At 39.6% G+C, this 14901-nt stretch overlaps 1 protein-coding gene across 2 annotated transcripts in view; it reads right to left on the bottom strand.

Annotated features, from left to right (window-relative positions):
- Window positions 1-299: 299 nt before the first annotated feature.
- GUCA1C (guanylate cyclase activator 1C) overlaps window positions 300-14901 on the bottom strand; it is a 32725-nt gene continuing 18123 nt past the window's right edge. For both annotated transcript variants that reach the window (XM_034074499.1, XM_034074500.1), the window contains 3 exons: window positions 6700-6849; window positions 4127-4214; window positions 300-1185 (listed from right to left, as the gene is read on the bottom strand). In XM_034074499.1, the coding sequence (XP_033930390.1) occupies window positions 1055-1185; window positions 4127-4214; window positions 6700-6849 (369 nt within the window). In that variant the 3' untranslated portion in view covers window positions 300-1054. The remainder of the gene's footprint in view (window positions 1186-4126; window positions 4215-6699; window positions 6850-14901) is intronic.

Genomic DNA, 14901 nt, shown 5'->3' with positions numbered 1-14901 from the left:
CTGTACTCCTCACAGCTACCACCTTCAGAGACAATTGCAACCCAGTTTGAAAGAAAGTAGAAATCTCAAAGAGACTACATTGCTAAAAGCTTTTGCCCAGGTATCTGGACAGGGCAAAGACCTCTGAAGTAGTACTCTCTGTCAGAGAAGGGCAAGAATAATTCAGCTGTTAGACAGTCTTTTTGGCAGAAGCCATAATCAGTAGAACAAGTCTCAATACCTCTTACATTTTGTCTGATGCAGCTGAGGCAAAAAAGACCAGTGGAAACAAATTGTTCTGAAAAGGAGAGCATACAAATCAAATGACACAAATCTCTAGGAAACCATTGTGCTTACAAAGTGATATCGTTTTAGCAATTCCTTGAACTTCTAATTTTACTGTACAAAAATAACAGAATTTCATTCCAGCACTTTCATAAAAGGTTAATTTGAAAGAACAGTGGCTGAACCCTGCCAAAACCATCAAAACATCATGTTAGTTTAATTTAAAGATGTAAGGAAATCAAAAGTGGTAGATAGCTTGATAGGGAGCATGCACATCTTGAGAACATTAAGCCGACTGTGGTGTTACCTGGTGAACTTACTCCAGTTTTGAGTACTGATTAGAGCAGTTGTTAGGTTAATACAAATCAGTCTTCATTCTTAATTGATGTGGATATAACACAGTCCTACCTAGAAGATTACGTCCACACTTTACATGGTAGGTTTAAAAACCTGTCCTGAAAAGGAGAAATTTATTAACTCTGTATCTTCTAGAAAGATTGCATTTTGTGATATTGTCATGATTTTATTGGTTAGAGAGAAGAGTGTTCATAGAGACCAAATAAGTTATCTGTACTGCATCAAATAGCTTTTCTATATGTGTGGCTGTCACAGTCATTAGTGAGGGAAAGAATAAAGAAAACCAAAGGAGAGATATGAAGTCAAGAGTGAAAGTTACTCCTCCTGGAGCAGGCTGCTCAGTTTTGCCTGGGTAGGCTTTGATGACATCAAGCTCTTGAATGCATCACGTATTATCTTCCTTGGCATGACGACTGAGATGCCACTGGATCCTTCAGATGCTGTGTCTCCTGCCGTTCTGTATGACTTTGAGTACGTTGGAAAGGTCAAAATTTTTCGTAATCAAATGCATTAGGTCCTCGTCGCTTTCCACACCAGTGATAAACTCTTCTAAGGTCAGTTCCCCTAAAAGGAATTCACATACTCCTTAGGAACCAAGAAACCCAGCAATCCCTATCAATTCAACACAAGGCCAGAATAAATCCCTCAGGAAGGTTCCCCATTCTCTGCTGAGAGGCAAATGCAGGAAGAGTGTTTTAATGTTTTCCCCCTTTGCATCAGATCCCAGAACTCAGACTCACTCTTTCTTGTGTTAAAACAGGTCAAACACAGCTTTCACTGAAGTCTAAGACAACTGTGAGTACTCATAATAGTGAAAAAGGTGCTAACAAAGACTTGTATCAAGGCTGAATGGAGGTGTATGGACCAATTCTCACTGAGCTAACTGCAGTTTATCTTATAGCTAGTTTTAACAAAAATTAAGGGTTTATTTTGCTGGGGATTGCCAGGATTATTTAGAACCACAATAAAATATGGGCAAAAAAGAAATTTAAGTGTTTTGATTACATAAATTCATGCAAGCAACTGAAATGGTCATTTAAAGTGGGGTTTTTTAGGCCCATGGCAAAATCAGGCAGTACCTTGAAAGTTACAAGACAACTAAAAGATTTCTTTCATTGAAGAGCAGGAATATTGTTCAACTTCCTTCCTCTTTTCCCATTCTCTTCCCTGTCAGCAAAGGCAAAGGCCCCTCCTAGGAATACGTTTGCCTGTATATTACACAGGAATGTATGTAATTATCTGGTTAAAGTTACAATAACTGCCATTATTCCAGTGATAACTGCTTGTGAGGGGACACTAGGTTTAATAGGAAAAGCTTTATTCTTTACTCGGAGAATGGTTTAAAGTTTCTTGTTAAAGTCACAACAGTGAATGATTTGTCACTGAAATAAGAAATGGCAAGAGGTCAGGCAAAGAGGAAAGTAGTTGGATGAGTTAGGGCCCCAGGGTGCAGGGGAGCAGCAATTCAAGTTGCATGCACTGCTAGTGAATACATAGTTAAATGACTTCTGTCTATTTCTGGATTTAAGTACTCCCCAGAGTACTTTTGTGTTTTGGTTTTTGCCCATGGCAACCTTGAAAACCTCATCTGAGATGAAAAAGGAAAATGATCAGCATTTGAAAAATGTGAAAACCACTTTCAACATGGGCAGTAAAGGTTGCCTCCTTTTTAGTAGTCATATGGGTCATTGCTGCACTGGTGAACAGGCTGCTATGCACACTACTAAAGTGGAAATACATCATTTGACAGAAATCCTGGCTGTTAGGCTTCAGTGAGAGGAGTATGACCCTCCCCAGGGGCTGGCATGTAGTGTCCTGAGGATGTTTGTGCTTCCTCTTTCAACACCAGTTCCCCTACAACAATATCCCAGGAGCAGAAAAGAGGCAAGCCATCTCTGGATGCTTGTCTGAGGCCACTTATTCCTCTGATCTCTTCTATCGGCAGCACTCCTCTTATTTCCCATCTCCTTCCCTCTGTGTTGCTTTTGACTGAGGTCTTTGGCTGGCTGCGGTTCCTGGACTCATCAGATGCACACACTGCATCATTTTTGTGCTTATGCATATCAACTGGTCTTGAATTCCCTCCTCTTGATCCCAGGCTACATACTTCAAAGTACCAATACCAGTGTGCAAGCATACCAAATCCACTGCAGTTACCAGAGAGATGTGGTTACACTGACATACCAAACTCACTGCAACTGTGACAGGTCTCAGATTTCCTTGAGCTAATGTAAATAAATCACAAAGCCATTGGGAGATTTCTTTTAAGAATTGCTCCTGACAAGTGTGGGATTATTCCTTGTATTTTAATGTGCAGAAGGACATTGCAACTTATTTATTTGCCCTTTTATTTAATAAGAAGCTACAAGGAGCTTAAACTACAAGAAAGTAGCATAGTTTAAGCTAAAATGGGTAAAATTCGTCCTATTCCCCAGGTGATGCTAGTCCTGCTGCTTTGCAGCTACTTAAAAAATGGAAAGCAGTTTGAAATGGGAGTATTATGAAGATAAATTGAATAATTCATGTCCTGGCACTTCATTGCTAAAACGTAAGGCACATGAGTTGTTTTTTCAGCTGATGGTTTAGCTCAGATACAGTTCTTGGCAGTAAGCATATGGTCAAAGCAGGAGTCAAAATATGAATAATCACAGAATTTGGGTTAGACCCTAGATTATATGTTATTTGGTGCCCCTTAGTTATTTGCCTTCAGCCAAAAGATGGGCCAAGCAGGTGGGGAAATAATCCTCCATGAGTTATTCACATGCACCACAACATCTCTGTTCATACTCTGATTATATACCACAAACAGCTATTTTAAAAAGTAACCTTAATACACCAAATAAGATCAGAAAAATGAACAAAAACCAAAAAAGCACCCCAGATTCCTCACTAGGTGATTTTGCTCTGCAATGCTTTCCTAATACTCCTAATTTGTCAGCGACTGCAGTAACGGATGTAAAACACAACTGCCGGTGGAAGGAGGATTTTCATGGCTAGAAGTAGGAGGGAAGACATTCCCATGTGCAAGCGTTGTACTAGAAACAACTCTGAAGCAGTGACATAAAGGTTTGGTTTCCAAATGCAAGTCCAACTGACTCAATGTAAATAAAACCAGTAGCATGTGTTAACAGTCAGCCTTCAAGGGACATCAGTTGCTTCTCTCATCCACTTTAGAGAGATTAACAACACAAATACACTAAAACAACCCCCTTGACCACAGCTTTATTATTCTGTGCGGTCAGAGTACTGACACTTTGGATGCACAGTACAAGACCTCCACGTTTTAGCCCCTACTGCATTGCAACTCCTCTGTCAGATTAATAGAGACACTTGATTTCTTTACACTCCACTGCAAAGCTGAAGTAATATGGGTAAAGAACACATTCAGGCTTTCTGTTAATCTAATCCAGTCAAGCCTTCAGTAGCATGTTCAGCTCCCCTCTTGATCCCACACTTCCTTATGGGGGAAAATCCCTGTCAGTGCCAACAAAACCTGAATTCTTACCGTCATTGTTCACGTCTATCTTCTGAAACACAATGTTTGTGAACTCTTCAGCAGACATGTCCGTGTGGCCATTAATAGCTTGGATAGCCTGAAAGCAGAAAAGGAGAAGGTTCTTTCAGACTTTTTTCCCCATCAAGATGTGAAAACAATACCCTGGCAGCTGCAGGATTTGAGATGCAGCTCTTTAGCTCACCAACCCTCTCAAAAATCACTAAATAAATAGCTGTTTCAAGTAATGAGGATTGGAAATGTAATTAACATAACAGAGCCTGATTACAGGCTAATTTCTGTATCTCTGAAGGTCTTCTGAAACCATAGGGCACCTCTGCTCTGCAATACACTTTAGATTCCACACCAGCATTTTTATCTGGCCCTGGAGAGTTCTGCGTCTTTGGTGAGGGCCCTATGGTCTGTGTGATTTGAGTATTGTTTTTCACAGCTGAAAGCACATAAATAGAAAGGTTAAGTCATTTTTCTATTAAGACATGTTTAACCTAGCAATCACAAATAAAGGCAGATCAGCAGACCTGGAAGTTGAGAGGACTGACTCGTCCTTTGTATAACTTAAGAAAATAGATAGGTAGAAATACACATGCATATATGTTCTGTAATGGGCATACTACAGAATTTCATTATCTACACCTGAATTATCCTGAGACTGTGTTGTGTAAGGTAATTCCCCACACGTGCCAGTTTCCTTCAGTATTCCTGATATTATATTGGAACTCATCATATTTAAATAGTTAAATCTATTCAGCACTGATGTGGAATTCTTGACCATCACTGTCTTTACCTTACTTGGCACAAAAGAGTTCCAGGGGGCAGCAAAAATTTTACAAAGACAGCTACATAAACTTGTTTTTATTAGTAATTCATACTTTAGATACTTTGGTGTTTTCTGTGTCTGACCATGATGCAGTCTGCAGAAGAAACTTACACATCTGCCACAGTTAAATTTGTTGTAGTGTTAAGAGTAAGGCAGGTTCCTGAAGTAGAATCATAGAATAGTTAGGGCTGGAAAGGACCTTAAGATTATCTAGTTCCAATCCCCCTGCCATGGGCAGGGACACCTCACACTAAACCATGTCATCCAAAGTATTGTATGAGCACCCGAAGTACTTGAATCACTGACTACCACAGAATCACCTTAAATAGTAAACTACAATAACTGGGCTGTTAAAATGCATTAAGAAGGTGCATATTTGGAAGGAATTTTGATGGTTGATAATGATCTGCTGGTCCAAAGTTTACACAGCTGTGTGGAGAGATGAAGATTCAACAGGACTTGTGTGATTTAAATTAATGTCTCAGATATCATATAACTTGTTGGACAAGCACAGGTGAAATGACTTGGGCAGGTTTAAGCTAAGGTTCCTGTATCCCAAAAGAGAAGAAAACACACAGATGTGTAAACTGGTTTTAAAAACGGGTAAGTTGAAACCCAAAACTTTACGTTAAAAGTATCTTAATTCTCTTTTCGGATAAAGACCAAGACAAAATGGTCACCTCATTGCCTCTGGGTGAAAAAATATGGTGAATATCTGCAAAAGAAAGATGTCATTGGTCTTAAATGAGGAGAAATCTGGGAGATGCAGCCTTTCCTACTTTAGAAAGCTGCCCTTTAGAAGGTATTTTTTAACCCTGTGGCTTCATGTGGCTCCAGTTCCTTTTAAACTGGGCAGCAGCTCCTGAAAGTCTTTAACAGTGGCTAGCCAGGCACCCCCACAGAATCCAGGGGTTTGCTCCTTGTTATATATATATATATATGTTCCTTATTTATTATGACATTAAATCCCTATTTAGATTTTATCCTCCCTGCAGCAAAACTTTTGTCTGTAATGAATCCTGAACATTCAGGGAGCACTATTTGTATTTGCAAGGAGCCCTGTAATACCTTTTGGATGGAAGCAGCTACCAAAGTGCAAGATAGTATTTCATGAAAGCAAGTTGAAAACTAAAGAAGTGATTTTAAAGAAAGAAACACACTGCTTTGGTTTTATGGGTTTGAAATGGACCCATTTTCTGCAGAATTTTCTACAATATTTGCATCCAAACGTCACTGCATGATTTAATGGGAAAATTAAACTTCCCCAACTGAATTTTAAAATAGGGGATTATGGCTTTTGTAGTAAGCAAATCTAAAAGCCTTTCAAACAATTAAAGTATTAAAATACTTGGATGACATCTATGTTGTTTCTTGCAGCAAGTTCTGTTTGAGAAGCTGGTCTTCCACAACAGACTGGTACAGTTTTAACCAGCTGGTTTATTCATTGTGCTATTTCAGTTCTACCCTGCGTTATAACAGCGTTTATCACAATAATGTCTCTCCTGTTTCTAGTTTTTCACTTTCAGTTAAGAATTATATCTGTAGAGCTATGGTACTACTTAGAGATGTTTACTTCAATAAGCAAGAAACTAATGGCAGGAGAGTTGCTAGTCAGAACAATTCCGCTTTTACAACTGTAAAACATTAGATAAAGTACAGACAATCCCTTTACAACACATGATGAACTGCTGTTTCAGAGGCTATACACTATGTCAAATGCTCTTGCTATTGGTCATAACTCGCTTACCGTGAATATGCTTACTAGTTCTTTTTTGTCAATACATCCATTTCCATCAGCATCATATAGCTTAAAATACCATTTCAATTTTTGCTCAATTTTCCCTCGTATAACCAAATTTATTGCCGCTATGAACTCCAAGAAGTCTATAAATCCATCCTAAAAGAGAAAAAGAGAAAAACGTATTTAACAACATTTGTTTTCTGTTCATTCTGGCGATTTCACAGAAACAGGTCATCAAATTCACTATAATACACACTGAATTATAAAGTACCTTAACATAAAATCTCTTCTGTGGTGTTTAGAAAGGATATGCTCTAATGGAAGCACTGTAGGAAAGGGTATCAGCACAGATTTGTTGTCTGAAAGCTGGGGCAGTGGGGGTAAATCTGTTCTTAACAATTGTAATTGACATTTTTTTGAGGAGAAGATAAAGACTTCCACATGTGAAAAAGGGGAGGCTGGGATATGTGGTTTGGTGCTAATGAGATGTCTGCAGCAGAGTTGCTCATATTCATATGGGTACTGAAGAACTATGGATGACTTCCAGTGCAGCAAAGCTGTTCCAGGTGTTATCCATCTGTGAGATGTTGTAGTAAGTGTTGTACATGATAACCGATAACCTGGCATGAACCCCAGGTACTGTGGTTTATCCATATAAATATCAGATCTCTCTGACTAATACATTTTGCATGGGACATAAAGCCTGCAAGTTGTATACTAGTTTCTAAATAGTGAGACTAGGGATATATTCATAGGGAAATAGTATTTCAGATCAATTTAATTCCATATTTCCTGCTTCCTTCTCTGAAGATATTGATGGAAGTCTGTCAAGGACAGGCCTCCATGGTCAGGTTCCTCTGTTTCTGTAACAATGTGGTGAGGATGGAAGAAACAGTTGCTGAAGTTGGAGAGTATTTGTTCCAACTGTTCCTCATGTACATACAAAAAGAATTAACAGCTGGTAAAGTTAATCTTGTGATCTTAACGTTGGTCACAATCCAGTTGCTTGGAAAACCTTGGAAAGACTGTCATCAGTTTCAGATGGTCTGTGAGTGAGAAGAGAAGGTTGGATGAGTATCTAGTAGGTTTAGCATGTTACCTTTTTTATTGTCCTATATCAACAAGCGTCTAGCCAGTAAAGGTTTTGCAATCAGTAGGCATTAATCTGTCCTCTAGACAGGGAAAGAAGTTCTGTAAAGATGCAGTGCCACTCATAGCCACATTTCTACTGCTTGTTTTGGTCTCTATGTGAGGCTGTTTGGCAGAGTGGCACCCAAAAGGTAAATCCAATGGTTCAGACACACTGGATTCAAGGTACATGCAGAAATGGTGTGTGTGTAACTTTTGGGAACAGATTCTCTGTGCAGGTTCTGCTGTAGTTGCTAGGTTTACTCTGACTGCAACAACAGCAAACACAGCAAAGGCTAAGACACCACTGAACCACTGTTTGGTATTAAATGACATTTAGCAGTAACTACATGCAGTTTTCAAACAAGGTTAGGTGCAGTATTAAAAGCAGATGCTTTACCAAAAAAATGACAGATCATGTACCACAAATTTAATGCTTTTTTTGGCACACCAGCTGGAATTTCAATTTTACAAGTATTATTTCAAGAAGCATCTCATCAAGTATTTCACTGAAGGGCAAGGTTCATTTTGCTGATTACATTTCCATCATCTGATTTGATAGATCTATTAAGAATGTCGCTCGATGCGTTTCACATTGCTGCTTTTTTATTGCATTTCATACTACTTATTGAATCTACAGATTAATTTTAGGCTTGCTGGATGCCCACGACCAGATTAATTTCCTTCTTTCTCCCTTACATTTCACTTTGGATGTTAGAAAATGGCATTTTGTTTGCTTTCTTTTTGTATCTTGGTTTCACTGTTGTTGCTGTGACAAAATATCAGAAGTTTGGATAAGGTAATAATGTGGGTATGTAATTCTGATCTGGTGAAAGGGACTGAAAGCTAAGGTCAAAAAGCTTCCACCACTGAAAAACACCAGAGAGAAACTGTAGTAGCCAGGGAAGCCCCAACCACATTCTATAGACATGCAAGGACCACCAGGGACGTGTTAACTTCAGCAGCACCAGGAACAGAAACACTGAGAAGGAAGATGGGTTCATCTACATGATGTGGAACCAGAAGCATTGCACAGAAGCATTAATGAGAAATGTTCTGATTTTCTACAGCAAAAAACATACACTGTAGGAAGAAAAGATTACATGATATAGAAAGCTATGGCAATCTTTCTACATGTACAGAGAGCTTTCTCAGATAAATACTGTGCTGTTTGCAGTAACATCCAACAGCCTCAGAAGAGTACATTAAATAATGAAAAATATCATAACAGTAACATATGAAGATCATCCTGTGGTTCTGGGAGTACAGCAAATAATACAGCAAGTGTGTGATACTATTAAAGGAACACTGCAGTTCTGATTTACCCATCTGCTGCTCTATAACCATTCACAATACAAGTACTTACGTAGGTCCTTATGTGTCTCCAGCACGCACATTAAAGTAACCATTGAGCATTAGAAAGTCAATAATTCACAAGCAAAAGGCTACCATAAAAATAATAAATTGTATCATAATAAAATAAAATGAAAAAATAAAACCAACCAAAAAACAAACCCCAAACCAAAACCACAGCAACATAATATGCTGAGCATAATTACCAGTGGTGACAGATAAAAGTAATTTACTTCTGGAGCTTTACTGTGGCATTCCAAAGGGCAAATTCCAATTACTTTTATTAAATGGAGTTAGTGCAGGTGAAGCTTATTTGGCCATTTAGGACTGGACAGATTTGGGTGATGAATGTATTTCTCATCTCTGAAGGTTGATATTCCATGTCTGTGTGCTGCTGGCCCTGTCTTACTTGGCTGCAGCACATCTGCAGGGATGGTGAAGCCCTGCTCCCTTCCCTGCCTGAATAGGCAGAACCTGTTGGGGTAAGCTCACAAAGTCTACCCTCTGGGTACAGTGTAAAACAGGGGGACAGAAATGTCCTGATGTGCTTCTGAGGAGTGGGTAGGAGAACCACCAAAACCAAAACGGGTTAAAACTTATTTTACATGCCCCAAAGTCTTCTGGACTTTCTGCTTAACATAGCAGACTTCATAAAAATATACACTTTTTAGTCTCTTCACGGACTGACCAGATGAACTTGAACCTTAAGGACACATTATGGTTCTGCATGTGTTTATGCCCTTCGATGCTGTGCTTTTGTTACTCGTTTTGCTTTCACTGATGAGTGACTATTTTAAGCTGCTTGGAACAGTCTTATTCACAAAACAAAGAAAAAAAAGGGCCCCAAAACTGGAAGGAGAATGTGCTAATGGTATAAAATTTTTCCTCAGTAGCTGTCCCTGAGGACACCACCACTCCTGACCATCCTTGCCCAGGGCTCGGGCCCCATTTCAGTTGTTCATTAGTTACTGGATCACCTGAGGAGAAAGCAATTGAGTTTTCTCTATTTATAAGATGTTTTTGCTTCAGAATGTCAGCCTCTGTGCAGTTGCTGGAGGCTGCTTCCTTTTCTTTGCTGAAGATGGGGATGTGTGTCCTGCGAGGGCAAAGGTGGGCAGTGAAGGATCCTAGCATTACACAACAGCAATTAATACTTCAGCCTCAGTGCCGTAGGAGGGCATTATCCTTGCAGTTCCCAGAATAGTGTTGCTAATCTTCACAGGTCCTTAAAAACTCTCACAGCTTCCAACTATTTGAAGACAGATTAAAACTAATTGACTTGTCAGCTATGAATACACCGCTGATGTGATCAGGCAAGGGCAGTTCAGAATGAGCTGAACTTGGTGTTTTGGCTGCTTAGCTCTTACCTGAGAGTGATTGCTTAGCACTTAGCATGCAGTGCTGCACAGCCATGCCTTTGGGAAGAGACAATTTCCCTGCAAAACCTTAGGATAAATGAATTCATCCTCTCACTTGGACTACTGAGGACATTACCAAGGGTCTATACGCAATAAGCAGTGCCTTCCTTCCAAAATGTGCACCTGAAAAAGGGCCCTATACTCAGCCTGATTCCAGGAGAAGAGCTCAACAGGCTTTATAAGGATTAACAAGTGTGCAAATATAGATGGTCTAGGTATTTCAAACCTGGTGGTTAGGACATTAAGCCACTTTCCCACCCCCTTTCTTTCAGAATACTGCTTAAACCTCATAAGGCAGAGAGAGGATGCAAAGGTCAAACAGCAGATTACAACAGCTCAGAATAACAGTGAAACTTACAGCTAATCCTATGGGCTTCTCTCTTGCTTTCTATACTCCATTTCAAACATAGCTCTGCTTTCTCTACTCTCAGAAGCCTCAAGGAACATTCACTTCACTCCATTTCATATCCCCCCCCCCCATTTCCTTGCATTCTTTTTGCTTCTGAAGACTTGCAGCTGTTCCTCAAGGGTTGTATAAGCATTACTGAAGAAATACAGCACTATTTGTGACCCTGTTACTTTGACACATCCCTAGATCTGACACTGGAATTTGGGGCTTGCAGAGACTTCCAGATCTTGTACAGGCTGTGGCTGGCATCTCCAGTCTCCTAGCTAAACAAAGCTGGCATATGTCATGGAGTGGGGGGAGACTCTTGGCAAGCAAAGTCTGTTAGGTAAGGATGAAGAATGAAGCAGGGAATTAGGAGCTGCAGATCATTAAGTGGATTTCTGGTAGCTGCATGCCCACTGTTACATAAAGAGATGAGGCTATACTGACCAGACTGTCACACAAGATTCTGCTTTGCCCAGATGAAGAGGACCTGTGAGGTATGGAACCTTTGCGTTAGAGGAGTTGGAAATGCAGAGCAAACTGTCCTGGCTCTCAGGTTTGTAGGCAACCCTGTAAAATGTGGTGAAATCCAAAATGTTAAGGTGAGAAACAATTCTATTTCTTTAGTACTAACAAGTACTCCCCAGCTCCTTGCCATCACTCACGATTTTCTTTCAAGATTACTGGAAAAGAAGTGAGATAAGGAAATCACCAAGGTATCCAACTAGGTCCTGTGTTCAGCCTGCAGCATGGCACAGCAGTGCCCAGGAGGGCTGTATTGAAGGAAAGCATATACTCAAGGACCTAGCCCTCTGTTGTCATCTCCTGGATGGTGGAGGTCAGCTTTCAGCACCCTAATTTTGAGCCTCTACTTGTGATTTTAAGAGCATCTTTCCCAAACTAAGCAGTGGGCAAGAGAGAGAAGGCTGAAAAATGCAGCCATGACCACATAACACATTTTTCAGCAAATTTCTTGCTGCCAGTTCCAGGATATGTTTCTTGGACAAACCAAAGAATGTATCAGGACAAGCATCCAGGAAAATCACTTGGAAGACATACATGTCTTCCAGTGGCAAAGTGCTTTATTTGGCAATTACCTTGGACACTCCTAGATAATGGCTTTAGGAATTAATGTCTCATTGAGTCATAGAACCATAGAATAGTCAGGGTTGGAAAGGACCTTAAGATCATCCAGTTCCACCCCCCTGCCATGGGCAGGGACACCTCACACTAAACCATATCACCCAAGGCTTCATCCAACCTGGCCTTGAACACTGCCAGGGATGGAGCATTCACAACCTCCCTGGGCAACCCATTCCAGCATCTCACCACCCTTACAGTGTTGCAAGAAGGCTTCTAAAAGTTAAACACATACACCATCATTCCCCAAAGTACTTGATATTATCAGATAAAGCAGCTCAGGAAAGGAAAAAGTTAATAGTCTCTACCTTCTTTTAGTAGGTATTTTACATCTGTAGAAACCAGATTATAGATTGTGTTTTGTCACAGGAAAGCAATTACCAATTTCTAGGCATTACAGGAGTCTGCAGCAAAGTTGGTTAAAACAGACTTTGTCCAATTTCCGCTGCATCTTTTCTGCAGTTATTATTTCCAAACTGTGGTTCACCAACATCATTGTCATCAACAAACACGTGGATCATGACCGTGTGTTTTCAGGTGTTTCAAAGCAACATGTAAAAGATAAAGGTGAAAAAGAGGAAAATGTAAACCTGGAGTAGCCTCTGACTGCTCTATTTGTAATTATCAGGGAAATACACAGAAAAAGAAGGCAGTTGCAGGGGTAGAAAAGTACTTAAAATTGCTTTATATAAAGAAGCACATTCCTCAACTGTTTTTCATTAAAATTACTTTCCCCTTTATCTACATCATAATTTAACAAGTAGAATTTATAAGTAATTATGATTAATTACACAAAGCTAATCTTCACTGCCTATTCACACAATGTGACAAAAGTACAGCGTTGGCTGGTAATGGTAGTAATACGCTCCAAGCGCTTTGTAAAGCTTAGTGAAAGCTGTGGAGTACGTGCTCATTTGCTTACAGGTAAAATGAAATTGTCAAAGAAACTCTACACATGTTGTTAGTAAAGTGTAATTGCTTCAGTTTAATGTGCAATTGTGGGCACTGAGTAACTGCAGAGGAAATAAGTCCAAACCTGTTCTTTTGGTTTAAAAACAGGGAGTGTAGGGACTTGGGTAGCACAATTCAGTGGGAGACTCTGTTGATAACTGCTTTGAGATAAAATTGACCTTCATTCTTCTGTATTTCCTCCCTTTCTATACTGACTCAACACTGAGTTTTGCTGCCCTTTTTTTTCTGTGGGACGTTCAGTAAAAATGTATACAATTTAATTCATGTTAAAGAAAAAAACAAGAAAAAATGTTAAGAATCACCTGACCAAACCTTATTGTCAGTAGTTTTCATTAGTTACTAACTTTTATTGTCAGTAGATTTTGCCACATATTTCTCTGTACTCAATGTAGTGATTCGTTTTCCCTAGGTCTCTTGTGCAGTGTGGTTGGCATTAGAGCTTCATACTGAGCCTATGGCCTGGGCTGTTCTAACCTGTGGATCTTAGTTGCTGGGTCCTGGTGTGAAAGGGCACTCCTGATAGCCAGCTTCCACAGCGTTGGTGGATGGAGTACATCTAACTGTGTCTTTTGGTGTGCTCTGCACTGTGGTGGACCTGCTGCCCCAGTGCGGCAGATCTCTACTGCAAACACACTGAGCCTGGACACACTGCACACAGATGGCAAGGAAAGAGCTGTTCAACAAGGTGGGAACACTCCATGGTGTGTGCACAGTGAGTACCACTGCCCTGTCACACAGCTTAATCCAATCCAGCTAAGCATCAAGACTGTGATACAAGGAAAATTCATCTGGAATATTACCTTATAGAACTTGTCTACATGGATATTTAAAAATTTCATTTTTAAAGGCAAAATTCCTTGGACATTCAGATTACCCTGTTTGAAATAAGAAAAAAACCCCAAAATGTGTCATAGAATTCTGCAACACTGTAACAGAAACCTGAGACAGGCTTCACTTTAATATCTCCTGTAAAGAAGCAGCCTTCCACACTTGGTGGTGCTGTGCCACTACTGGGGAAACTGGTCTGAAACTTTTAGATACTTGTACCATCAAACCCTGGAGTCAAGAATTCAACTGTAATGACATTAAGCAAGTGATGATTTTAACGATAATGTTAACATAGGCTTTTAGCTGGTAATGACACATCATTATAGCCTACGTTAGTACTATCGCAGAAGTAAGTCCTGTGCCAAACCAGCAGAAAACAGGATTAAGATTGTGAAATTGCACCAATAATCGTGGGAGGCCCTTGCTAAGTAATAGATTTCTATTTTTGCTTTAAATCACTACGTAAAATTGGATGTAAGAAAATTCTGGAGGTAGTTAAGAAGTGGAACAAAGATATTCTTTAAGACACTCTGTAAATAAACAGCATTTCATGGAATTAGGTGAAATACGCTTGAATTGTAGTTTCTATTCCATGGCATTTTTTATAAGGCTACAGTACCTTTCAAAGGCAATTAAGCATTCTTAAAAAGTGATAGAACTACACTGCCCTGAACACAACCAGGTATAATTTAACCTCCTTATTTACAGCAATCAGGCTAGTGACTATGTATTTGAGTAATTTTATGCAACATTGCTCTAGATTAAAGAGAAGCAAATGGTTTGGCTGGGGGGTTTTTTGTTGCTTTTGTTGGATTTAGTCTGAAACAAACAGGAAAAGGATTTGTACATGTATATGTCAAATCCAAAACACCCAAATATTTTGGGAAGTAAGAGGGGTAGATTTGTGTTTCTTCTGACAGAAGAATTCTTTCTGGTTAAGAGATGCTTTGATTCCTATTTTCTTCTAGCCCTGTGTTT

The sequence above is a fragment of the Melopsittacus undulatus genome, chromosome 2 (genome assembly GCF_012275295.1).
Source record: "Melopsittacus undulatus isolate bMelUnd1 chromosome 2, bMelUnd1.mat.Z, whole genome shotgun sequence".
NCBI lineage: Eukaryota > Metazoa > Chordata > Aves > Psittaciformes > Psittaculidae > Melopsittacus > Melopsittacus undulatus.
Note: the sequence above shows the minus strand (reverse complement) of the source record. Positions and strands in the feature narration are given on the sequence as shown.